Raw genomic sequence first — 27856 nt, 5'->3', positions numbered from 1 at the left:
CATTCATTCTTCAAATATAGTATCATTAACCCAAATAAAAATATTCTTATACTTATAAATATGCATTTGTAAGATAAATCAAGGAGAAATGATATTGATATCTCTATATGATAGGCCAGAACAATAAACTAAATGTACTTAGCACCGTCCTGCTTTTCATCATCTTCAGGCGAGGTACCTTAGACTTTAACCCTTTACATAGTTCCTTCTAAGAATGCATACGTCCATAATCAGAATGGCTAAGATCACAGAAATGAGAAAACTGAGCTGGAATAAAAGGTGTGCTATTGTTGAAGGATCCTGCTTGACTACTTCAGTAATCGCCCCCCACCCCTACCCCATCTCTTATCAACAGATTGTTGGAAAAATGGCCTAGCTGTAGGGTGCCCATGTTTAAGCAAAGGAGGTCTCATCTTCCTCACTCAACAAAAGGAATCTCAGGAAGCAAAAAGACCTTGGCCAGGTTTCTGAGACATGGTGTGGAAGAAGACAGGGACTAATTATAAATAAATCTTACTGCTGTATGAAAAAGAAAGAGAAAACCCAAACCCTTAATACTAGATCCCTGGAAGAGAACATGGGGCTGGCTGTTAACGTAAATACTGAGAGTAGATTTTGGGATATGGTTACCCGTGGTATGTTCTGCAAAAATAATTTATTCCAAACTTACTTTGGATTCAGTCTTATGACAAATATCCCCAACCTACCTCAGCAATACCTCTTAATGTAGTTCTTTTTATTAAATAAATTAAAAAGCATAGCATGGTCCTGAAGAGGGCTTAACAAAATGAGTAATTTCATTCACATCATGAGGATATCTACGGGCATGACTTCTGTAGAGTAATTCGATAGTGCCCATTAAAATAAAAAAACATACATACTACGTCCTGTAAAAGCAAAAGTATGAGTAAAGATAGTTATCAGAATGTTTGATTTGGTCTATTTCAGCAAGTTTCCTTAGCTCTCAATAGGGAAACATTTCCACTGTTTATCCCCATCACAGTCAAATCTGTGCCAACAGGAACCAGGCTGTGGTTCTCTCTATTCTGGGGCTATGTCAAGTGGGTGAGGGCCTGGCAGGTGGGCTGCCACCCCCTTTGCCTCCCCTAAAACACCCATGCTGGAGCCCCCTCATCTTCCTTCATTGTTCCCCAATACCACCTCGTGGCCCCCGCTTCCCCTCTGGCTCAGCTCCCTCAACTCAGCCCCTCTGCCCAGCCCCCATCCCAGGCCTTCTCTGGCCCAGCCCCCTCTGAATGTCTTCCCTTCTCTTCTTGTAGTTAGCAGCCATTATAAAAATGAAGTACAGCTACATGAACTGACCTAAAAAAGATGTCAATGATTATTAAATGACAGGAACAAAAGCAAGTTGTATAAGTGTTCATATCATGTTTTCATTTTTGAGAAATATAAACTATGTATACATGAACGCATGCATGTAAGTGTTGTGCACATCATATATCTAGATATAACAGGATATATGTTACCTTTGCGGGGGAAAAATAGGCTTTTTGTGGGGGGTGTTGCTGAGAGAGCAGGAATAAGGAAGCCATTTGTTCATTCCTTTTATTTTTTTAAAAAGTGTTGGGCTCACAAGAAACTTATATTTTATTTGCTAAAAAAATTTTTTAAGGCACCGGATACAGATCTTTGGCCACCATGAGTTTTATAAAGCCTGCTTGAATTTAGGGTTCTTTTTTGTTTATTTTTGTTGTTGTTCTTTTTAAATTAAAAAAATTGCAGTTTAGTTGCTGTACAAGATTATGTAAGTTACAGGTATACAATATAGTGATTCACAAGTTTTAAAGGTTACACTTCATATATAATTATAAGATATTGGCTATATTCCTTGTACTGTACAATATATCCTTTGCAGCTTATTTTATACCTAATATTTTGTACCTCTTAATCCCCTAACCCTACATTGCTTCTTCCCCCTTTCCCTCTTCCCACTGGTAACCACTAGTTTATTCTCTATATCTGTGAGTCTGCTTCTTTTTTGTTACTGAATTTAGGGTTCTAATACTTGTCTACTATCTGGCAGAAAATATACTACATTTTCAAAGTTGCAAACTTCTTATTTCTCATGAGACCAACAGTTTGCAGGACTTGTTCACTGAAACTTTACGTTACTGTCTTCAGATGCAGGTTTACAAGGCCCCTTTTTTACATAAGAGGACTTAAGGTTTAATTATGACATTATGGTTTTATCTATGATCTTGTGAGGAACTCTGCTAAAAGCAATGTATGCTACCTGTAGCTATAATGGACTTATTTGAGCTTTGATTCTTTAGATAAGAACAAGTTATACATTAAGTTACAAGACCTCTCTATACATACTTGGTCATTATGGTGAACACAAAGATGACATATTCTGTATTACTAAGTGAATCAGAGCTGGTAGACACAACCTGCTAGATCAGATAATCTTCAACCTCTTAAATCAGGGCTGTGCTTTGCTTTACCATTTCTTTTAAACTCGAATCTTGATGGAAAATGGCTCTTAAATAAACCAGATGCACACCCCTGACCATGACGGAGAGCAAAATAGATTTCCTATGTATTTTTGAAATGATCTTGTCTCACATAAGAAATAGTAAGAGGACATATCAGAAATGTAGTCTTGTCATTCAGCTACTTACAGTTAACTACTATTTTAACCAAGATTATATTCAGCAGAAATTATGCAAACCTAATCTAGTCATATCTGGTAATCCCATGAAGCACACTAAATCATTTAGTTCCTTAGATGCACAAGTTACTATTACTTTTTTTTCTTCTTGGTGGAGAGGGGCAATTAAGTTTACTTATTTATTCTTAGAGGAAGTACTGGGGACTGAACCCAGGATCTCATGCATGCTAAGCATGCACTCTACTACTTGAGCTATACCCTCCCCTACTACTACTTTATTATTAACAAAACTAAATTGATTGAAAAGTTTTCTCTCTCTAAATGAGACGCACCATGGGGATGTTAATGGGGTTTTCTTTGGCCATGTCGAGCAACTGGTAATACCACCTTCTACGAACATTTTCCAGGCAAAAATCACCTTAGCTATGATCTGTGGTACAGAATTTTAAGCAATTCATTAACCATTTGTTTACATGCTGGAAATAATTACGATTTTTTTTTTCTTGAGGAAATAAAATTCAATGCAAAAGTAGACAGTGTTTTTTGGGGTGAAGTCATGGTTAGGCTTTTTTCATCAAAAAAGGACAAGTCTACTACCCATTCATCTGATTTAAAGTATAGGAATCAGTCATCAAACCACAACTAAGAATATTTCTACTCTAAGACTGCATAAGAAACATAATCCTTGTGCTACCCTAATCCTAGGAAAAGTCCACCTTTATAGTAATAAATATTTATAGAAAGCCATCTGAAGGACACTCATGATTCTTGTTAAGTATGCAATATTCTATTTGTGGTGGGCACTGTGACTGACTCTCCCACATCCATTTCATCCCAATTAACTAATCTGTCACAGTGATTGGTTCAGGTCTAAGCCAACTGAGCTAATGAGATCTGAGAAGAGGCTTTATTGGAATATCAATGCTAGCCCACCTCTCCCCTCAGAGTGAACAAAGGATGCTGTATTTGCTGGCATCCATCCTATGCCCATAAGGAAAAGCAGTTTTAGGACCATGCTGATGCTGTTCATAGCAGAATACAGAAAGAAAATTGCTGATGAAACTGTAGATCTCCTAAATCAATTAACCTTAGGATGTAGGTAGCCCAATCTATCTTTGTACTCCCTTTTATATGAGATAACCTCCCTAACTGTGTAAGCCACATTGAGCTACAATTACTTGCAGCTGAAAGCAATCCTGGATCAACTGGACGATCAGAAGAATGCATTCTTAGACACTATTATTTTGTTTTTAACTGTTATAAAGGGTACTACAAGATGTGACCATGTAAAATCTGTGACTGATTTGGCCATGGAAATTTATCCACCAAATTAAATTAGACTCCTATTTGAGAAATTTCTTTTAGAAACAAGTGGAAGGAAGAGCTGTTTTTATGGAATCATATGTATATTTCTTCTTTTCTGTTAAGAATATTTCATTTATGCTACCAAGAAGTTTAAAGCTAAATTTGAGACCCATCTATAGCAACCATGTAGGCTCGTAAAAGGGAGCATCTGTTTTATTTTTTGGCTTTGGTTTTCTATTTTTCTTTACATTTCTCATGGTCCTGATTATTTATTTATATTTATTATAATTGATCCTGATCTAAGCCACCTCAAATGCTCGAGACAAATTAATTAGTAAATAAAAATCAAACAGGTTTCAGTCATAGTTGACATACTAATTTACATATATTAGATTAAGATATTCATGAAATATTGCTAACTAATAAGACTTCAATCACTTTAATATAGAACATTTAAGCCAAGAAAGAATGTGTATGAGTACAATTATCTGGACAAACTTAAACATCTGTCACGCACAGCTCTTTTCTAAAGAGTTCGCACCATATGAGCCACCAGGTGATGATGCCCTGTTGGAATCCGGATGGACATCTGACCCAAAGGCTGCCAATCTATAGGATAATCACTAGGCTATGATGTTTTGGCCCCAAAGCTTTTCATTTCAGTGTCTGAGAGGTCTTGCTGTTCCTTCTGGTTTCCTTATTTCCCAAGGGTACTGGTAAATCAAAAAAAGCTAAATATAATAGTCTTTCTTTTGTGGCTTTAATCACTATACATATGTTTATGACTTCTAAATCATACTGATAAGCTTTAGACCTGTATACATCTGCCTTTTGACATCTCTCCTCAGATATTCACAACTACCAAAACTGAACTCATTTTCATTATTTTCCTCCCATTAACCCCATTCCTCCTATTTTATTTATCTTAGTGAGTGTTCCCACCATCTACTTGGCAGGAAGCAAAAACACTGGGCATCATCTTTGACTCCTTTCCAATATGTACCCCCATAAGCAACAAATCAAATCAACCAGCAAACATATTGCCAATCATAACTCTTAAAAACCTCTTGATCAAATCCATTTTCTGTCTAGCCTATCATTACCATGGGGTTCAGACCATCACTTCCTCCCAATAAAGGACAAAATTTTTTGTTTTAAATTATATATAAATAAAAATTTGTTATGTAATTGTGTATTATCACAGCTATTTTTATTATTACACTTTTTATAAATATTATTTATTGTAAATTAAACTTATATACATAACACACACTATATATGTATATTAAAGAGAACACACATATTACAAAATTCACTTTTTTACAGAGCACAACCAGTGAATTTTAATACATCCACAATGTTGTGCATTCATCGCTAATTTCAGAACATTCTCACCACCCCTAAAAGAAACCTTGTATACATTAGTAGTAACTCCTTATCGTCCCCTCACTGCAGCCCCTGACAACATCCATCTCTATGAATTTGTCTATTCTGGGCATTTCATATAAATGGATTAATACAGTATGTGACCTTTGTATTTGGCTTCTTTCACTTCAAGTGTTTTTAATTATACACTTATGTTGTAGCACACATCTGTACTTCATTCTTTTTATGACTGAATACTATTCCATTGTATAGATATACCACAATTTGTTCATCCATTTGTCAGCTGATGGACATTTGGGCTGTTCCCACTTCTTGATTATTATTAATAATTCTGCTATGAACATACATGTATAACTTTTTGTGAATATATTTGAGTTTAGGGGTAGAAATGCTGAGTTATAGGAGGAAGGAGAGCATCCATGAGGAGGGTGACCAAGCATGAGATACTGGACAAGCAGAGTAAAGGGGCAGCCTGGTGTGGATGTCACAGGTTGAGGGGGCTGGGAAAGACGTCCAAGCAGGTGATTCAGCATGAGGAGTTGGAGCCTGAAAGAAGTGACGGTGTCCACACATTGGGGTGACCTATCATATGTGTCAGAATGTGGGCCATGTGAAGAGAGAATCCACATTTAGGAGAAACCCAGCATGGGTTTTGGAACACAAGCAGAAGAGAAGAGTGTCCATGTAAGAGGAGGGGCTAGTCTGGCATGAAGTGTGTGAACCCAGTGGGGTGAAGATGGAATCCTTGTGCAAGAGGGAGATTACAATTAGGCAGACTGACTGCAATTAGGAAGACTGATTACAATTAGGAAGACTAAGTAAGTAACGAATTGTATTAAGGATAATGATAGGTCTGTCACTGACACAGAAGGGAGTTACAAATCTGGAAAGGGAGGAAACTAGACTTACATGCGTTGGATTGGAAAATATTAAAATAAAATATTAAGGACCTACTGATGGGACATTAGATCTGCACTTGAATGGTTTAGGAAGAAAAGTTTTTTTCTACCATACTGCAACTTTTCTGTAATTTGAGACTGGTTAAGAAATATTCTTCACTTTAATAATCTGCATCTAGGATTTTATACGAATGAAATCATAAAGGATGGTTTCAAAGACTCACAAGAAGAAAGATCACTGTAGTTGTGCTATGACAGCAGATAACTGGGGGAAACACGGAACAGATTTTGAAAACTATAGTAAGGTTAGGAACAAAACAAGAATGATCAATAGCATCACCTGGATTCAACATTTATTTTGGGGGTTTCTGGCTAAAATGATGCAAAAGAAATTACTGTAAATATTGGAAGAACTGTTTTTTTTTTTTCAGGAGATACAAATATATAGACAATCAAAGAAATAACTAAAAATTCCTAGAATTAATATTAAAAATGTGGATAAAGATTCAAAAAATTGATAGCTTTCCTTACAACTAGCAATAACAGAAACAAATTTATTAAGAAACTACCGAAATTTACTAAGAAACTTGCTATATCTTAAGAAACTATTAAGAAAAGGGGAAAAAAAACTATTAAGGACATGAATCAAGACAAGAATAACTAACAAAACACAACGTTCTTGGATAGCAAAACAAAAACAACCCAAAAAGTTAATCTTGTTAATTCACAGTCACCGAAGAAAAAAGGTCAAGTCATAAAGGGTCTACAGAGTTCTTAATTATACCCAGAACTCTGTTAGGCAGAGAGAAAAATTCAATAATACAAGATATCTGCCCTCTAGGAGCTTATAGTCTTGTAGAAAGAAAAATGTAGACACAGGGCAGTTTATGGTTAACTAATACAATGTGTGACCTGAAAACATAAGTGCTGCTGAAAAAGTCTTCAATAAATTCTCAAATATGGGACATACTGACTACTCCCTTTTTAAGAATCTCCTATCCTGGCTTCTCAGATACCACCTTGTATTTACCACTTATTATACTTCTTTTCAAATGAAGGCATTTCTCAAAGTTTAGTTCTTATTCTTCTTTTGCTTCACTGTTTACTAGTGTAGTTCATGGATCACCTGCACCAATATACCCAGAGTTTTTGACAGAAATACAAATTCCTGGGTCCTGGTCCAGACCTACAGATTCAGAAGGCATCTGCAGGTTTTTTTTTTTTTAAACACTCTCTCCAGGTGATTCTTACTAATATTATGAAGGTGATTAACTTATTGCTTTCAAAAACATTTGTAAAATACATGAATTTACAGAGATCACCAATTCAGATTTTTAAAGGAAACTGCAGAACAAGTAAACCTACATGTTTTTAACCCCCCAGTCATAGACTGAAATATATCAGGCTAGAGATGACAAAGTTTCATCATTAATTTACAAATTCAAATTTCTAGGTCAAGATGAATCTTTTAGTTAATCCATATCCACTGACAAAAAATGAACGTCAAAGATAGCACCTGCATGAGTTTGTGATCTAATACACAAAAGAAGTCAAGGTCAAGAATCATTCTTCAGTCAGAACTCTTGTTAAATGATTCAAAATGGAGGATGGGAAATCAGGTGGAAAGGAGAAGGTGGAGGAACCTAACTCCTTGTACAAATCTGACTTTTGAGACCACGTTTGCTTTATACAGTCAAAAATAAACAAAATCAGTTCTACTTCTGGTTATGGCTGAGTAAGTTTCCACTGCACTAACCTTCTAGACACAACTATAAACTCTGAACAAAATATAAAATCAACCATCTGAAGGCAATAGAGAGTGAATAAATGCAGGTAGCTACTAATAGGGAAAAGGGGACAAGACACTTTCCTTTTTTTTTTTTTTAATGGCTTTTATCCTGAGGGCAGGTTATACTTGGGGGCCCTGAGAACGTGGATAGAATCTGTGAAGAAGAACCAGAGAACAGAGTTTGGAACAACCACTGGCAATGGCTATAGCTAGGGTAAAGATCTTAGCTTCTAAATACTATTCTCCACTTAAAAAAAAAAATCCCAGAGCTCCTTGCAGAAATGGATGATTCCAGGACTGGGTCAGGAAAAGTACAAGAAGGTTCTAAAATATCTCACTATGTCAAAAACAAGGGTGTATTCAAAGAACGATGGGCACATATTCCAAGAACACAGAGTGTAACTGTAAGGGGCTCCCATTGGCTAAATCTGGAATATTTTGAGCATTGAAACAAGGATAACCCAAATAGGATTACAACACACTAAATAAAACAGGAATCTATGAGCCTATGTTGATGTTAATATATAAAGAAACAAATGAGATAGAAGGAAAAACTCTTCTTTAGGGAATTCCAATTAATAAAATGTAGATGTAATGATGGAATTAGAAAATCACCATTTGGCAACCACAACGGTAATAGCTGTTTCAGGCAAGAATTAAACTACTGAGTCAAAGTTTGATGAGAAACAAGATATTTACATTATCAAAGTATTTCATCACAGTATATTCACTAATTATAAAGGGGAAAATGTTAACATTACAGTAGAGAAGTCTGGCAGATACTACTCTAACCAAATGATCAAAGTTAACATCCACAGGAATGGGACAAACACATCTTACGCCTATGATACGATACAGTGAGAGGGATACTACATTGTTTCTGTGGTGTTCCTACAAAACTGCATCAACTGAATTTAATCATGAGGGACATTCTATAAAACAAATGGTCTATAATCTTCAAAACTGCCAAAGCTGTAAAAGACAAAGAAAGACTGAGGGACTATTCAAAATTAAAGTCATCTGAAGAGAAGGGACAAATAATTGCAACCTGTGACCCAGGATGCAGCCTGAATCAGGAAGCAAATCTTTTTTCTTCTTATTTATAAAGAACATGAATGGGACAATTAGTAAAATAGGGATAAGGTCTATAGACTAGATAATATTATTATGTCAATGTCCATTTCCTCATTATGATTACTGTACTGTGGTTATGTAAGAGAATGTCTTTCTTTTCAGAAAGCACACACTGAAGTCTTGAGGGGTAAAAAATGTCATCTTAACTTACCTCAAATGATTCAAAAAAAAAAAATAGAGACAGTGATAATGCAAGTGAGGTAACACCTGGGGAATCCAAGTAAAAGGTTTATGGAAATTCTTTGAACTATTTCTGTATCTTTTCAGTAAATCTGAAATTATTTAAAAACAGTAAGTTAGAAAAAAAAGAAGTAAAAACTACATTAAAATCTCAAAGGAGTGAGAAGTGAAAAAAAACAAAACAAAACAAAAACACACACAATAGCCACTGGCTTATTATCAGCCACATACATCTACTTGGGTCATCCTGCATTTTGCAAACTAATTCTTACATCCAAGCCTTGACTCATAATATAATTAACATGGAGAAACACATAAACCTCAGGAAACAAAGTGATTTTTAAAAACAAATTTTACACTGTTTTCACAAAACTTTACCTGATTTCTTAAGATTATTTTCTAAATATTGTTTTCTTCTACGATATTCCTAGAGGACCCATATTCTCCTGTCTCCAAGACAGCCCTGATTTAGACAGAGATATGATTTTAAGACTATTAAACTAACTTCACAGTATCAAGCTGAGCCTGGTGGGAGCTCATGGTACTTAATGACAGGAAGACAAAAAAGACTTGAAAAAACAAGACAGTATTTTCACATAGCCAGGTGGTTCTTAATTTCAAAACACAAACAACTCTATTGTCCCACGTATATACATAACCTACACATAAGCATTGTGCCTAATACATATTTTATTAATAGTCCATCACTACCATGGTATCAAGGCAGCACAGGAGTTGCTGCTAAGAATAATAGGGGCCAAACAAGGGCTGAAGTCTCTCCCTGACAGAACTAAAAGAAAATATCCAATTTATTCTTCAGAGTATTCTGCTGTTGTTCCTCTAGGCAATGGAATGTTAAGCTTGGCAATATTAAAATCTCAATATAAAGAAACAAGCAAATCAGGGAGGAGATGAAGTTCTAGAGACAGGCGGCATCCAATTATCCAATTTACTAATGGACTAATGCAAAGTTTGTAAATTCTCCAATATAGACAATATCATAAATGACAGCTAGCTCGTCAGGCAAGCCTTAAGGGGAAAAAATACTAAACTACAATACCATGTATTATGCAAAAGAGCTAGAGCCTCAAATCTTGTAGTATACCTGAATCAGAAGATCCTTTGCTTCTCTCCACAAAGAGGAAACAATAATCTATCTCAAATCTGAAAGGTCCTTCTCCCTCACTCTCCTTCTCTGTCTAGTTAATCGCTACTTACCCCTTTAAGACTCAGTTCATGTATCTCACTTCTTTGGAAGCACCTTCCGAACTCTCCAAGATTGGTTGTAAAGTCCTACATGTGAACTTACTGTACTGCTCTAGGCAAACCTCGATATAGCTTTATACTGATTATTTTCATGTTGATCTTTTCTACTACTCAGCAAGCTTCTTGAGGACAGTGATTCTTGTTTATTTCTATATCCAACATAATGTCTGGTACATTGCAGGCACTTGGTGAATGTTTGCTCCTATAGTAAGGCTTAAGGAAATTCCAACTATAACATTCTGGAAAAAGCAGAACTATGGAGATCAAAAGATAAGTGATTGCCAGTGGTGAGAGGGAGAGATGAATAGGCATAGCATAGAGGATTTTCAGGGCAATGAAAATACTCTGCATGATATTGTAAAGATGGATATATACCAAAAAGGTTTAAAGGAATATAATTTAATTATTTCTTGACATCTCATGGCTTTCAGAAAGAACATCGATTGTCATCCTATGCAGTGAAACCCTCACAGGTGACTAAGTGACTAAAAGTTGTTTCTTCATTTGAATAAACAGCCCTGTACTGTCATGGTTTTGAATGTTTCTATTTTTTCTTAATTGAAGAAATACTGATTTATAAAACTATTTAAGTTTCATGTGTACAGATTCATACTTCTACTTCTGTATATCCCACAACAGTCTCACACCAAAGACTTATTTTCCACCTATTACCATACAGTTGATTCCCTTTACACCTCTTGTCCTCCCCACCACCCCCTTCTCCTCGGGTAATCACTGCTCTGGTCTCTGATTCTACGTGTTTGTTTTTGTTCGGTTTGTCCATTTTTTAAAATTAATTCTTATAATTCTCCCTTACTGTCAGATAGCTACTTCTTAAAATTCAGTGGACCCTCTATCAGCATTACTCTTATGATCCCATTTTTATCTACTGCTATTCATATTCAAATCTGTATGAACTGTGTCTAAAGAAAAAATAAAGAGTAAACAGAGCCTGAGAAAAGGCGAGCATATAACCTCTGAGTAAAATGCACATTTGATCTTTCAGCTTTGCATCCTGTTTCTCTGATTTGTTCTGCATAACTGAGAAGGCTAGAAAATAAATGCTCGATAAGAGATTGCTTATTGGTTTTCTGTTTTTTGATTTAAGAACATCTGCCAATTTGCACCCTGAAGTTGAGAGGTGGTCACTTTTGGTAGTCTTAGAATGTAATCACATCATTTTATAGTCTATAGGTGAAAAACAGAACCAATAGTAATATACATAGCATTTTTACAGCACTTTCTATGTCCCAGGCACTCTTCTAATAATCACTTTATATTTATCAAAGCTTTTGATTCTTAGGATAACCCTAAGGGGTAGGTACTGAAATCCTCAATTTATAGCTAGTAAATGACAGAATTCAGGTGTTCAGATCCCAGAGTCCATTTTCTTAACATTATGCCTTTAAGGAAAACACACACACACACCTATCCACCCTGAATTCCTAGCAATCGAACTGAATTAAAAGCTACGACAAATCATCAACGTTGTAAGCTTTTTGGAATAGGATATAAGATAGCATGTATGCAGAAAAAAGTTAACATAGCAGACCTATCCTTAGAAAGGCCTGCTTGCAATGCTGACCCTTGGATGGCAACATTTTACTTTTGTTGTCATAACTTACTGCTGGAGGAATTAAGCACATCCCGAGTGACTGACTTCCCTGGGAAAGGACTCTTAGAAGCTTATGTCTGGTTTCCTCTCTATTTCACTCCATGCACTTTTTCCCTTTGCTAATTTTGTTTTGTATCCTTTCCCTGTAATAAATTATCTCCGCAAGTATAACTATATGCTGAGTCTTGAGTCCTCCGAGTAAATCACCAAACCTCAGAGTAGTCTTGGGGGCTCTCAACATAGCGTGATTACCTATTTCAGACAAAAAGTCCCAGTCAATTTATTCTTTCAATCTAAGCTGAGAAAGTTCATCTTCTACCAGCTCACACAGACATGTTACATGACAATTATGACCTAACACCCCAACACTTGAAAAGAAGTTTCAGATCCTTATAAGTAATAATAATCCTCATTTTGAAACTGTACTTTGTTTTATAGCTAAAAGGGCATGTGTGGGCTCAAGCAGTCTTATATTTTTATAGTAATCAATATCATCCTCAGAAGGAATCTTTGAGAAACAAGTAAATTTACAGTAGCTCTTGGAAAACATACAAGAGTCTTTGTCTTGTAAACACTGACATTCATCTTTCCAGAGGTACTCCTAAATAAATGCATATGGTTCTGCTCTGAAAGGAAGTACTGTCAATCCTGCTAACTGAATTTCACATTATGCAAACAGTGGATTCTAGCTTGCTAGAACATTAATAATAAACTTTATTTCAAAAGGGAAGGAGGAAATTAATAAGTAAGCTAAAGTAAGTTAAAGTTAAGAGGAAACAAGAACACTTCCTTAATTCATTGGTAACTTGGCTGTGGCTTTGCATTTATAAGGAAATAGTATGGTCCTAACAACACAATTTTTCTCCTTGTAGAAATGTATGTTGGATCAAATGATACAATATTTAACTTAAAATCTAACCAAACCAAATGTTGTATGCTATTTATTATTAAACTGCATTTTAAAAAACAGATAATACACAGACATGGGAAGAAATTCCAAACACACAAACTTAGAAGACACAGAAAGTCTGAACAACAAAATAAGTAATGACAGTAACAATGTAACTCACAGAATTAAGACAAATATTCATGAGTTTATACTGCTATAAATAATTGAATAAATAAGTAAATGTAACAGAAGGGAAAGCTCTCCCTTACAATAGAATTTCAATTAATAGATGCAGAAGAATTATTGAAATACATAATCTTGGCACATATGGTAACTCTTTCAGGTAACATTAATGGATGCTAACATTAATGGACAAAAATCAGTTAACACTTACACAGCCTCAACACATTTCCCTACAAGATATTTAACAACTACAAAGAGACATAAGGATGGTAAAATCATAAGTGTAACATAGGAAAGTTTCAAATACTTTGTCTTTTTATCTTTAAAAGGCTGTAACACTTCTATACAGCACCTCAGTATGTGCAGCATTTTATTGCAAATATAAGTCACTTCATAAGACATATTTTTGATACTGGGAAGTGGGAGGAAGGGATAGATTAGAATCATTCTTCAAAAACAAATCAGTACTGTAATAAAATAAAATTAAAATTAAACAAACTACCTCTTTTACATTATGTATAAGAATAGGGCAAAAGGAAAACTAGGAAACAAAATATATAGGTACAAATTGGGTGGGAGAAAATTGTTACTAAATTAAACGTTCAAATATCTTAATTCATATCTAGAAAATACAGAATAAGATCATTTAACAATAGAATCAATAAATTAAAAAATTCAGATAATCTAGATCCTATACCTATATAGAAACAAGTCAAAAGATTTTTAAACAGGCAAATGTGATATACACACACAAAAAAACATAAAAGCAGACTTACCGTAATAGGAGTTCTTTGGGAAGTTTTTTATTGATCACAGCTTCATCGCTATTTGAGAACATCTGCAGAAACAAAATGATCATGTCAAGTGTTACTTAACATTTTACTATGTTCAACTCAACAGTTTAGAGCTGATCTTAGGAGAAAGGTGAATAAGTACAGTGGGTGTTACAAGCCAAAGTATATTTTCAGAGACTCTTTAGGCTGAAAAATATCTTTGAGACATTTATTTATTTATTTATTTATTTATTTATTTATTTATTTATTTATTTATTTATTTATTTATGTTGCAGTGGGGGCGGCAGTTAGGTTTATTTATTTATTTATTTTTAGAGGAGGTACTGGGGATTGAATACAGGACCTCACGCATGCTAAGCAGGCGCTCTACCACTTGAGCTATACCTTTCTCCGAGACATTTGTTCCTTGTCTTTAGAGAAAAATGACTAGCAGTCAGAAGGATGATATTATGTGCTGGGTATTGTTTTAAGTGCCTTTTTATGTATTAATGTAATGAATCTTCATACTACCTCTAATCTTCATTTTACATGTAAAGAAACTGCAGTTACAAAAGGTTTACTTGCTTAAAAATCGTATCACCACAGAGTGACCATTTAAAAATGCCATTAAGGTAAGGTCATTCTCCAAATCTAACTCACATCAACTTTTTCATGGAGGTGTTCACAAACCTGGGATAGGGAACATTCTCTTACAAGTTTTTACAAATCATACAGAAAACCAGTAATGCTTTATAACCACCACCATATACATTCTGGATATACACAGTGATCATTTAACAAATTAATCAAATAACTCACAATGGATGCATTTAAACAGAGCCACCATTTTTTCCACAAAGGAGAGCAATCAGTGAATACTAATTTTGGACTGGTAGCAAGGAATATATTAAAATTATAGTTTAAGTAAAAGATGAGGTAGGTCTCTAAGATTACAGGGGCAGTGGAAATTTAAAAAAAAAAACCTGGAGGTGGTAGGGTAAAGCTCATTGGTAGAGTGCATGCCGAGCATGCACGAGGTCCTGGGTTCAAATCCCCAGTACTGCCATTAAAAATAAATAAGTAGATAAATAAGAAAATAAATAAATACCTGATTACCTCTCCTCACCACCAAAAAAAAAAAAAAAAAAAAAAAAAGGATAAAAGAGGATTTTTCAAGAAGCTACAGGACTTTGTGATGGAAAGTTGGTTCAGTGCAGCAAACACATTATATTATAATAAAAGTAATGCTATTGCCTGACATGTACATGTTTTACAAAATAATCTGACACCAAAGAATAATCTGCTTTCCTAAAATATCTACTTATTAATGGAAGATTTTTTTAAAATCATATCCCACTTCTATAAGACGACTTTCAAAATGAAGCCATCACATTTCCTCCTAAACAAGTTCTTCTCAAATTGCATGATTTCTAAGACTATATCACTAAGATAATTTTTCTCTGGGTATATTTAAAGGAAAGAATATATGAAGGGGTTATAAAGTATGCCCTGAATAATCTAGGGTTGATGACAAAGGAACAATGTGTTGCAAAGATAGCTAAGGTATCCAAAGTTGAGACCTGGGGAACTTTTAGAGTTAGCACACAATATGTATCTTGAGCTTGAGATCTCTGGGAAAAATGAAGTTTGTAAGTATACAACAATATCACTGAACACTCAATCTACTAGACTATGCCCAACTCAAATCTACAAACGTAAAACATAATCACTTTGCTAAGCTCTTTATCTTGTATATTCAAAGTATTTGATTAACCGCTACATATCTCATCTAATAAGGTACTTTGCTCACTTGAATATAAGCACTAATTAAATTGATAAAAATATAAATCACTATGTGTTGTTCACATAACTTCTACAACCCTAGATATAAAAAGGAATAAAAATCACATCTAGCAGCTAATGTCTTCCCTTGTGTCAGTCAATATAGATTAAATGCTGTTATCTTTGTGGGAACATGAAGGTACACTGGCGGGGGATTGAGGGAAGGAATAGACAGTGTCCTGGGAGTATCTGGGAAACACCAAGTGTATAGGACATTTGTCCAGATTTGTATTTCCCTCCCCTTCTTTCTGCACATATGTATCCTAACTCCAAGTTTGCAAGAAAAAATAAGATCAGACGCTCACAAACTGCGGTCACCTGACTAGCAGCATCACCATCAACCTGGACCTTGTTAGAAATGCACATTCCTGTGCTCTATTCCAGATCTATAGAATCAGAACCAGGGTGTGAGGGGTGGTGGAAGTAGAGGGGCAATCTGTAGTTTAACAAGCCCTCCAGGTGATACTAATGCTAATGATACTAATGAGACCCAATGGACCAGATCAAACATATTGAGGATCTCAAGGCTTATATTAACAGTTCTAATACATAATCAGAAAATTTTATTATATTTGAAGTGACACAGCACTGGAGTTTAGAAAATACTCCTAGAGGTAGATACCCAATAATTTTAGACATTTTCTAGGAAACCCAATTGGCTTCTGTTCTAGTTCATGGCATTGTTTATAAAATAAATGTTTCACAGAAGCAATAGTATATATGTTTTAGATATTTTACTATTTCAGCTATATTGAAACTCTAGATTTTTCATGCAAAATATAAAAGGGTCAAAACCAATTAGATCAAGGCTATAATGAATTACAACAAATTTGTGATGGTTTTAGATATAATAGTTGTAGAGGAAGTGACTGTTCAAACATTTGACATTCTTAGGTTACCAGGTTTCCTATTAACCTGGGGATATATCAGCATGCAATTTAATAATCTATCCACAAACAATTATAAGGACATGGTCGGGGCGGGGGGGGGGGGGAGACCACGAGAGCAACTAGATCGTTCTCTCTCGATTACTTGTTTCAAGGTAGGACATCATCCCCTAAACAAGCAGATATTGCAACAGCCCTGTCTTCTAGGGATGGGCTACTCTTAAATAGGTTTTTAAAATCTAACAGGTTTGGTTTTTCATACATTAGCATTTGTTCTTTTGTATAAAACTGTTTTTCTATAAATGACATAGCTGAGAAATCTAACTTTGAAACCACTTGTTGCAAATTGTAATTACAGTATCTAAGAGAAAATCTGAATAGTAATCTTTCTCCTCCTTTTTTTTTGCTATTATTTTTGACTTTCTAATCAGGTTTTAAATCTTTGGCCCATACTGGGCATTAGTTTAATAACATAATGAATTTAAATGCTTAGAACACACACAAAAAAAGACACAGGAAACAGGCTTTAAATCCAGTATCTGGGTGGGAAATGACAGATGAGGTGAACAAAGGCAATAGGAAAGAAATACTCAACAGTGACCCCTGCTGATTAAATTAAAGTATAGCTACGAACTCCAAAAAAGGAAATTAAAGGCTCTAACCTATATTATTCAAGCTTCATAGAAGAAATACAAAATCTAATGCATATTTTGGTAGAGAATACTAGTTATCCCAATATTCATTCACTCATCTAGAGTAACAGAATTCCAAGTTTTTAGCCAGCACATGGCTGTGTGGAAAGAAGACTTTATTTACCCTGTAGCTAGATAAGGCTGGGTTATTAAGTTTTTGTCAATGGGATGTAAGAAAAAGTGATGTGTGTGCCTCTTCTTTACTCCTTCCTCAATTCTGCTGTTTTAAATGTGGTTTGGATGACTTAACTCCATCTTGTATCCTGAAGTTGAAGGCCTTAGTTTAAAGATAAGCAGAAAACTAGAAAAAGCCTGCAGATGATTGCAGAGACATCATGCCTCTGGACTTTCATATGAGAGAAAAAATAAATTTCTATCATATTTAAGCCACTCTTAATTTGGGTCTCTGTTGTAATAAGCAGCTAAATTTACTAATATATTTTTTAGAAGAATATATTTTTTAAAAGATAATCTTTTGTTTCGCAAAATGAAAAAATAAAAAAGTTTTGGAGATTGGTTACACAATACTGTGAGTGTCTTGCATACTTGACAATGGTTAAGATGGCAAATTTTGAAGTTTAAAAATGAAAGTTTTTTTCCTCCACATTTTAACATTTCTGAATTTAGGAAACATCTTACAATTAAAATCAGAAACTTTTTTTGTGGTGTATAAAATAATGGTATATTTTATAATCCACAGCAACTTTTAATTGCATACAGTAAGTAAAGTATAACCAACAGGAAGAAAACAGATCTAAAATAGAACTAAATAGACCATTTGCTGCTTCTCCTCAAACAGGCTCTGTGCTTTTGTTCATGCAATCTTCTATACAGCACCTTTGCAACCAAACTTGTCTGTTCTGTCATCAGAAATAATTAACATCCAGTGGACATGCTATCTATGTTGTGAAGCCTTTAGAAATCTCCCAAACTGGATTTGATTATTCCTTCTCCTCTGAAACCCCAAAGCACCCTGGTCTGGTGTGGTGCCCATTATATCAGACTGTAAGCTCTGAGACGAAAGGGCCCTGTCTGTTTAGTTCACCACAGTAGTCAGAAACCAACACAATGCCTAGAAATTCCTGAACAAATGAAATGTTATTTCTACTACAGTATCTGGAAATACTCCTCTTGTCTGTAAATTCCCAACGTATTCTGTGTTTTTTTCACTGTGCCTCTATAGCAAAGTGCCTTGGAAGGGAGGGTGGTGGGGAGAGAGGGCAGGAGGGAGAGAGGAAAGAAGAAAGGATGGGAGAGAGGAAGGGAGGGAATTTAATAAACTGAACATTACCCTAAATTTAGCAAACAACATGCAAATAACATCAACACAACAACAGACTGAATACCATCATCACAAAAAATGATTAAAATAGCTAAAGAAAGATAAGTTTGGAGATTCGGCTTATGGCCCATTTATTTCAAGGGATATGAGCTACATTACATTCCTTGTTTAAAAAAAAAGTGGTAATAATAGCTAAGTTTTCACCATTATGGAATTTCATGTATATATGCATTTTAAACAGTTTTATTATGGCATAACTCACATACAATAAAACTCAATGGTTTTAAATGTACATTTCAACACTTTTTAGTTAATCTATAAAGCTGTGTAACCATCACTATAATTCAGGGTTTTTTTTATATTCACTAGCTTGTTTCATTTTTTAGATTCCCCATATAAGTGATATCACATAGTACTTGTCTTTCTCTGTACAATTCAATTTTGATGAATTTCCATCACCCCCAAAATATCTTTCACGTCCATTTGCATTCAATCCTAGTGCTGATCCCCAACCTCAAGCAACCATTAATCTGTTTTCTGTCTCTGCAGATTTCCTTTTCTGGGCATTAAAAAAAATGAAATTATAAAATATATCATCTTTTAAATCTGGCTTCTTTTATTCTTATGTTTTTGAAGTTCATCTATGTTGTAGCATGTACCTACATTCCTTTTTGTTGCTGAATAGTATTCCAGTTTTTGGAATTCTGTATTTTATTTATTCATTCCTAGTTGATACACATTTGGATCCCTACAATTTTTATTTATTTATTTACACTATTTTTAATAATGCTGCTATGATCATTCTTACACAAATCTTTGGGCTGAAATATGTTCTCATTTCTCTTGGATAGACTCTAAGGTGGAGAGTTTCTAGGTTGTATCATATGGTAATTTGATTTTAAACTTTTAAAGAAACCACTCAATTGTTTTCCAAAGTGGCTGTACCACTCCATTTTACATCCCCACCAGGAGTATATGAAATTTCCCGGTATGTTCATGTTTTTTACCATCACTTGTTGTCTTCTTTATTTTAGCCAGTCTAATGGGGTGGTATCTTCTTGTGGTTTCAATTTGCATTTCCCTAGCCACTAATGCTGTTGAGCATCTTTTCATGTGCTTTTTAGCCATTCAAATGACTTCTTTGGTGAAACGTATATTCAAATCACTTGCCCCTTTATTTGAGTTGTTTACTGTCTTACTATTGAGATTTAAGGGCTCTTTATATATTTTGAACACACATCCTTTATCTAATATATGATCTGCAAATATTTTCTCCCATTTTGTGTGTTGTGCCTTCTATTTCTTAATGGTGTCTTTAGAAGCACAACTATTTTTAATTTTGATGAAGTCCAATTTATCTTTTTTTTAATGGATCATGTTTTTGATATCATATATGTGAACTCTGCCTAACAATGGTTATACAATGGCCTCTATGAAGCTTAAGGGAATTATGCCACAGTAGCCTGACAAAACCAAAGTAGGGAGAGATCTATCTTAGACAGTTATAATGATGTAGCTTTTGAGACATGGAATAACACAAATCAGATTCACAGAAAAATCCCAGAAATTTTAAAGGAAATTGTACCAGCTGAGTACAGCTACAACAAGGGATAGAGACTGTGAAAAGAGGCCTCTGGGCTCCCAACTATCTATGGGGAGAAAGTCCTATGCTGAGGACACCACTTAGCTTCATAAGACATTTCTTATGTAAAAGGAGAGACCTCTCAGAAAGCAGTGTTGAGAGCCGATAATGCAGTACCAAGAATCACAGAGAATAATGGATTAGGGAACCATTCCCAGGAAGCAGAACTGGGCTCCAACCAAGGCACATTTCCTGCTTCTGGAAAGGAGCAGGTGACACTGACAATGTGCCTGCATGACTTCAGAGCTGATAAAACAACAACTGCTATATGCTTGCTGTTACTCCCCCCTTTTAGGGGGAATATATATTGCCATTATTCTATCCCTGTGAATAACAGTATATGTTGGGTGTAGGGGACAGATAACTTTTCTTTTTAGTTCATAGATCTCTGGATCAAGAGGAACTGCAAATGAGGACCCTTTCCCACCTCTAAATCTGATGCAGACAGCAAATTATAGGTCTTCACCATTGTTTGTTTATCTGTATATTTATACATGTTATTTGTTTTTGGATAAGACTTTGGAGGTCTTGGGAGGGAATGCTCTGCATGGGACAAGAATGTGTATCATTGGAGCCAGAAGGTAAAACCTTATAATAAGGGCCTCCAAAGAATCTTATCTCTTTATGGCAATACTCTTTTGCAAGGAGATTTTACCTCAAGTCCCTTCAATAGGTGGAGTCCGTTTTCCCATCCTTTGAATCTGAGTTCACATGATGACTCAATCTGACCAAAAGAATGTGGTGGATTTCCAAGGCTAAGGCTTAACCTTCTTGAAATATTCCTGCCACCATGTAAGAAAGTCCAGGCTAAACTTTAGAATGATGAGAGACCTTGTGGAAAGAGAGTACCAGCTGACAGTGACACAAAGGTCTCAGACTGTAAGTGAGGCCATCTTAGACACTCAAGCCCCAGTCAAGCCACCAGATGACTGCAGCCTCATGAGTGACCTTTTTGAGTGCCCATCAGAACTGCCAGGCTGAATATTGTTTCAAGTCACTAAGTTTTAGAGTGGCTGTTAGACAGCAAAATTTACAAAAACAGATTCTCCATTTAAAAAGTTTGACTCATGATCTAAATTTCACAGATTTGAATAAAATATGAGACATAAAAAAAGTAGACCAACCTAGGTGAAATATTTGGTGGGAAGACAATTTCTAGGAGAGAGTAAGAATGAATGTTTATAAAGAAACCCAGAGCTGAAGATGCAGAAGATTTCTTTAAACTATTTTTTCCTAAAAGTAATTTTTACTGATTATGCCATTCCCTGACTCAACCAACACCAGATGTTTTTCCAATTGGCTAGTTTTCTTGCCAAAAGCTAAGAGGAAAAACATTTTTACATGGCAAAATAAACCTAAAACAAAGTAAGTTTGTAATTCCTCCACCCAACATCTTGTCCATAGTAGAAATATAACTGCTTTTTTGAAGCAAACTGCTGCCAGTGCATTACCATCTCATGACTAAATTTATCCTAGGAAAGAAATCCTTAGATAAAAACACCAAGGAAGGGATACATTTAGAAAACATTACTTAATAGGTCAAACTTTCTGCTTTGGACACCTTCTAATATCTCAATATTTCAAGCCTTCTTTTATCCTGACTTCTGTTTACTTAAGCAAAATCAATATCCACTATCAATTCATTGATCTCAGTCTAAAATAATACACCTTTATTCTGTTCTCTGTTGAGAATTTCTTCCACTTACTCAGTTTTAACTATCCCCAGCAACACCGCAGAGCCATAAAGACTCCATAAACTCTGATGACAACCACTGGATATGACTGGAACTTATTTTGGGTACTACTAAATCTTGGAAGTCTTCCATGCCCTACTGAAAGCTTCTTTTGAAGTTGTGAAGTGAAAGAAAAGAGCTGAAAATTCAAGGTGGCAATATAATTAAATGTCCTTCTCTTTCCTCTGCCATTTATCACAGCTCTATCTCCACACACAAAAGAACTAGTAGATACAACAAGGCAGTGATGGTATCTGATTCAGGATTAGCAAGCATTTAACTGAATCTCATATTCCAAAATGCCAGAGGGGATGGTAAATCAAGGGAAAGTAGGATTTTATTTCCTCATGTACAAATTCTCATTGATGTACCAGAAATTGAAAACTAGCAGAATCTGTGGAATTTTCCAAGACATATGTCAGATAGTAATTTTACAACTCACTCACAAACACACATTCCAAATCATCTTACTGCTATGGAAATATTTTCAAAGCAATTGTATTTTAATACAGCCATGGTACTTATCTGTAGAAAATGCAGTCCCCTATTTTAGATAATAAAAGAAACAAAGCACACAGTTACCCAGATACCCTAACTGCATGCCAGAAATTATATTTAAGACTTAAAAGGAACCAAAAGAAATAATATGTTACATTAGAACACAGATTCTTTAAGGCAAAAAAAAAAAAAAAAAAAACTTTGTAAGAAAGTCATTAAGGGACAGTGACACCAAGTTAATAGACCAAGGAAATCTATTAGACTTCTTAGACCATGACATGAACAAGACTGTGGTGCTATTTATAAACAAGATAGCTAAACAAAGGATGAATGATATACCTAGATATTTGGCTGTTATTAATTAATTGATATGTATCTGAAAATTATTTTCTAAATATGCCATATAACTTAACTGAATTTTTACATAAAAAGTCAACCAAGACAAAAGGATGTTGGAAAAATAGTAGGGTTCCCCCTATTCCTATACTCTATCAATTATTCTGGGGAGTTCTTTTGATATTTGCCTGTTTTTCTAACTATGATTGATTTATCAAATTTAGATATTATCCGCTGACATTCTGCCAAAAATATAAGTATTTACCTTCAGTCTCTACCCCTACCTTCCACACGCTATGTAATTTCATCACAATCTTTACTTAAATCAAGAGTCAGTGTGAATGTAGGATTGAACAGATCCTACTGAGTGCTGAGTCAAGAAGAACAACAGGACCAAGTACTCCTTCACCCTACAAATTAATGACTACCTCATTTTTTTCTACTTTCTATATATATATATTTTTTCTTTTTTTAATTGAAGTATACAGTTTACAATGTTTACAATGTTGTGTCAATTTCTGGCGCACAGAACAATGCTTCAGTCATATATGAATATACATATATTCGTATTCATACTTTTTCACTGTAAGCTACTACAAGATATCAAATATAGCTCCCTGTGCTCTACAGTATAAATTTGTTTATCTATTTCACATATACCAGTCAGTATCTGCAAATTTCGAACTCCCAATTTGTCCCTTCCTACCCTCTTCCCCCCTGGTAACCTAAGTTTGTTTTCTATGTCTGTGAATCTGTTTTTGTTTTGTAAATAAGTTCATTTGTCTTTTTTTTTTTTTTTTTTAGATTCTACATATGAGTGATATGGTATTTTTCTTTCTCTTTCTTGCTTACTTTACTTAGAATGACATTCTCCAGGGCCATCCATTTTGCTGCAAATGGCATTATTTTATTTTTTATGGCTGAGTAGTATTCCATCGTATAAATACACCACAACTTCTTTATCCAGTCATCTTTTGATGGACATTTAGGTTGTTTCCATGTCTTGGCTATTGTAAATAGTGCTGCTATGAACACTGGGGTGCAGGTACCTTTTTGAATTAAGGTTCCCTCTGGATATATGCCTAGGAGTGGGATTTACTTTCTATATATATTTTTAACTTTCCCTCAAATGCTCCAACATCTATCACATGTCTATCAATATGCTCCACATGCTTAAACACATCAGATACTGTTTTTTCCTGGAGCTACTTTCCCAAAACCCCTTCGTTCTTTCTTCTGCTTATTCTGTTGGGGGGTTCTCTAGACTGGCTACATAGCTGTCATACTGGGCTCTCCCTTGGCTCTTCTCTTTGACTGAATTCTGAGTTTTGGACCTGATTTCTTTTTACTTGCTATTTAAGAGCACACCCACTAGTAACTTATGGGGACTAAAGAGAACTGTAATTTTGGGGTCACTTGCACATGTCTAAAAATATTTTTATTCCAGACTCATATTTGATTGATAATTTGGCTAAGAACGAAATTACAGGTGGAAATCTTTTCTACTGAAAGTACCTGAAGTCACTGTTTGATGCATTTCTGTCTTCCAATGTTAACTGCTTGTGATAGTAATGCTATTCTGATTGGTCCTTTGAATGTAATCTCTAGTTATTCTTTCTGGAAGCTTTTAAATACAGTCTCTGTATCCCAAGTTTACTGAAATTTCTAATCAGTTCTCTTGGTCTATCTTTTTTATTATTCTATCAGCTCTTTCAATTTGCAAATCTATGGTTCAATTAGGAAAATACTTTGGAATTTTTTTTTGATATCATCTCCCACTATTTTCTCTGTCTTCTCTCTAAGTCTTATTAGTCAAATATTGGACCACCTGCTCTATCTTTAATTTTTAATTTTGCTTCTACTTTACTTCCAATCTTTCCACTAATTTTTTGGGGGGAATGGGGGGCTATCACTTTTTTTTTTTATTTCCACGAGTTACTTTTATTCATTGAAAGATTTCCAAAAGAGCATTCTGTTCTTTTGAAGATGCAGTATTTCACTTACTGGGGATTAATACTCCTTCCCCTCTGCCCCATCCCCAGTTTTTTCCCTTTGCTCTCTACGTTGTCTCTTTTATGTGTTTGTTTGGCCTCTCATTTTGAAGGCTTTCCTCAACTATCAGGTTATCCTTGGCTCTCCTCTCCTATTCATGGCATTAAGAAGCTAAATGGAAGTTCACTGTTTGGCTCCATACTATTATCCCTGTCATGCATCTGATATTCCTGGATCCAGAACCCTCAACCTCCACATTCTTGGAGAAAAAAATGCCCAGTTTCCTGGAGGGGGAAGAAGTGGTTTGCAAAGGATTCAATCACTTCATACAAGACTTTCGATGATCACCTACTTTTAATTTCAAGCCTCACCCTTGTATTTCCAGACTTTTTACTACTAAGTGTTGAATTTTTCTGGAGGTTTTGTTGGATAAACTTGCTTGCTTGTCTCTGCAGACAATCCAGGGTGTACCTTCCTCCACTTGGCTAAATCACTTAACACTTTTCTACTAATTTTTTTAATCTTCTAAAAATTTTTTACTCATTTTTGTCCCTGTGGTCTTATCCTTCTTTTTATTCCATTATTATAATGCTAGTGCTGTCTGAAAAGGAAAGGAAATGTATGTATTAAGTTAAACTCCCATGTTTAACCAAAATTCCCATGCACTGGTTTTAGTTGTCCTGGATAAAATCATTAAGTATATTTATTAAACCTGTGGACATGACAAAGCTCATTAGGATAAATAATACCTTGGATAACAGGATCAGAGTTCAACATGATTTCAAAAGGATAATATCAATAGGAAACTAAACAGGGTAAATGAAAAAATCTTTCACTTAGATTAAGCAATTATCAGTTATATAAATATGAAACAAGAAACCTAGTTTAACAAAAAAAAAGGGAGTTTTTATCATGAGTCAGTTATATGACTTGCTGTAACAAATTTTAACAGAAAAGAAAAACTATAATCTTAGGATACATTAATGGAAAATAAGGGACCAGACCAATGGAGAAGACTATAATTCTGCATATTCTGAGTGGTTGTTGATAACTCGAACGTCACAGTTGAGAAAGGAAATCAACTAAACATCATTTAGAAAATGGATCCCAGCATATTGAGAGGCTCTAAAACTAAGACTTGTGGAAAATGGTAAAGATAAGAGGACTATTCAAAATCTTAAATGGAAGAACATTATAGCTGTTACTGAATAGCTGAAGAATTGTCCTTTACAATCACGTAGTTCTATATTGTTCCATATAACCAACGTAGAAGAAATGGAGACAATCTGTTTTAAGACAGATTTTGCTTAAATAAACATGTACAATTGTGAGCTGTCCCCCTTACTGGCAACCAACCTTTCCAGTATTAGGGATGTCACAGAGTAGATTCTTACATAGAGAAGGAAATTTAACTAGATGACATTAACCTTGGTATCACTAAAGGGACAAACAGTAATAAAGAAACCAAGAGGCAAAGGTCATTATATAATGATAAAGGGATCAATTCATCAAGAAGATACAACAACTGTAAGTATTTATGCACCCAACACTGGAGCACTGAAATACATAAAGCAAATATAACAGAACTAAAAGAAGAAATAACAGCAATACAATAGTAGCACGGGATTTCAAAACTCCATTCTCAACAATACACAGATATTCCGGAGAATCAATAAGGAAACAGAAGATTTGAACAACATCAAAGACCAAATGAACCTAACAAACATACCAAAAACAGTCCATCCAACAGCAGCGAATACACACACAGAACATTCTCCAGGACAGAATATATGTTAGGGCCACAAAACAAATTTCAAAAAAACCAATAAGATAGAAGCTATATCAAGGATCTTTCCTGATCACAATGGTATTCAAATATGTGTTTTCCAGCATTCAAGCCATTCCCCATTTCTTATCAGACACTTACTAAGTGTTTTACAAATTTAACTCAATTCTAATGCTATCTACCAGGAGATAGCATCAGATCCCACAAATTAAGGGCCCAGTCCCACATGACTCCTGCCACTTCAGACACCAACTGCAAGCCCAGGGTGTTACCTGTGCTTCTGACCAACCGGCAATAAATTGGAGGTTCCCACACTCCAATCCTCAGGTTCAATTAATTTGCTAGAAGTGATTCACAGAACTCAGAGAAACATTAACTTGTATTTGCCAGTTTATTAAAAGGATATTATGAAGAATACAGATGAACAGCCAGAAAAAGTAGGGTGGGGTCTGGAAGGGTGATGAGTGCAGGAACTTCTGTCTGCATAAGAACTGGGGTGCACCACCCTCCTGGCATGTGGATGCCACCAACATGGAAGATCCCCAAACCTCATCCTTTGGGGTTTTTTATGGAGGCCTCACTACATAGGCACAACTGATGAATCATTGGCTGTTGGTGACTGATTTAACCTCCAACTCCTTCCTCTCTCCTCCTCAGGTATGGAGATGAGAGGATTGGGGTGGGGGGCAGGGGATGGAACAGAAAGTTTTAACCCTCTGATCATGATTGGCTCCCATGGCAACTGGCCTCCACCCTTAGGTTACCTAGGAGCTCTCCAAAATTCAACTTATTAACATAAATTTAAGTGTGATTGAAAGGGGCTTGTTGTGAATAAAAAAGACACCCATTTCACCTTTATGGCTCTGAACTGAGGACAAAAGGCCAAATATTATAACAAAAGATGTTCCCACTGCTCTTATCGCTTAGGAAATTACAAGAGTTTTTGGTAGTTGTGAGCCAGGAATCATGAACAAAGATCAAAATATATAAATATAATTCACAACATCACGGGCATGAAACTAGAAATCAGTAAGAGAAGGAAAATTGGAAAATTCACAAATTCATGGAAATTAATCAACACACTACTGAACAACCAATAGATCAAAGAAGAAATC

At 35.1% G+C, this 27856-nt stretch overlaps 1 protein-coding gene across 3 annotated transcripts in view; it reads right to left on the bottom strand.

The window, feature by feature from the left end:
- FBXL20 (F-box and leucine rich repeat protein 20) overlaps positions 1-27856 on the bottom strand; it is a 91605-nt gene that overhangs the window by 37194 nt on the left and 26555 nt on the right. For all 3 annotated transcript variants that reach the window (XM_045520756.2, XM_045520757.2, XM_010960486.2), the window contains exon 2: positions 14055-14116. In XM_045520756.2, the coding sequence (XP_045376712.1) occupies positions 14055-14116 (62 nt within the window). The remainder of the gene's footprint in view (positions 1-14054; positions 14117-27856) is intronic.

The sequence above is a fragment of the Camelus bactrianus genome, chromosome 16, assembly GCF_048773025.1.
Source record: "Camelus bactrianus isolate YW-2024 breed Bactrian camel chromosome 16, ASM4877302v1, whole genome shotgun sequence".
Classification (NCBI taxonomy): domain Eukaryota; kingdom Metazoa; phylum Chordata; class Mammalia; order Artiodactyla; family Camelidae; genus Camelus; species Camelus bactrianus.
This window is presented reverse-complemented; position numbering and strand designations above follow the sequence as displayed.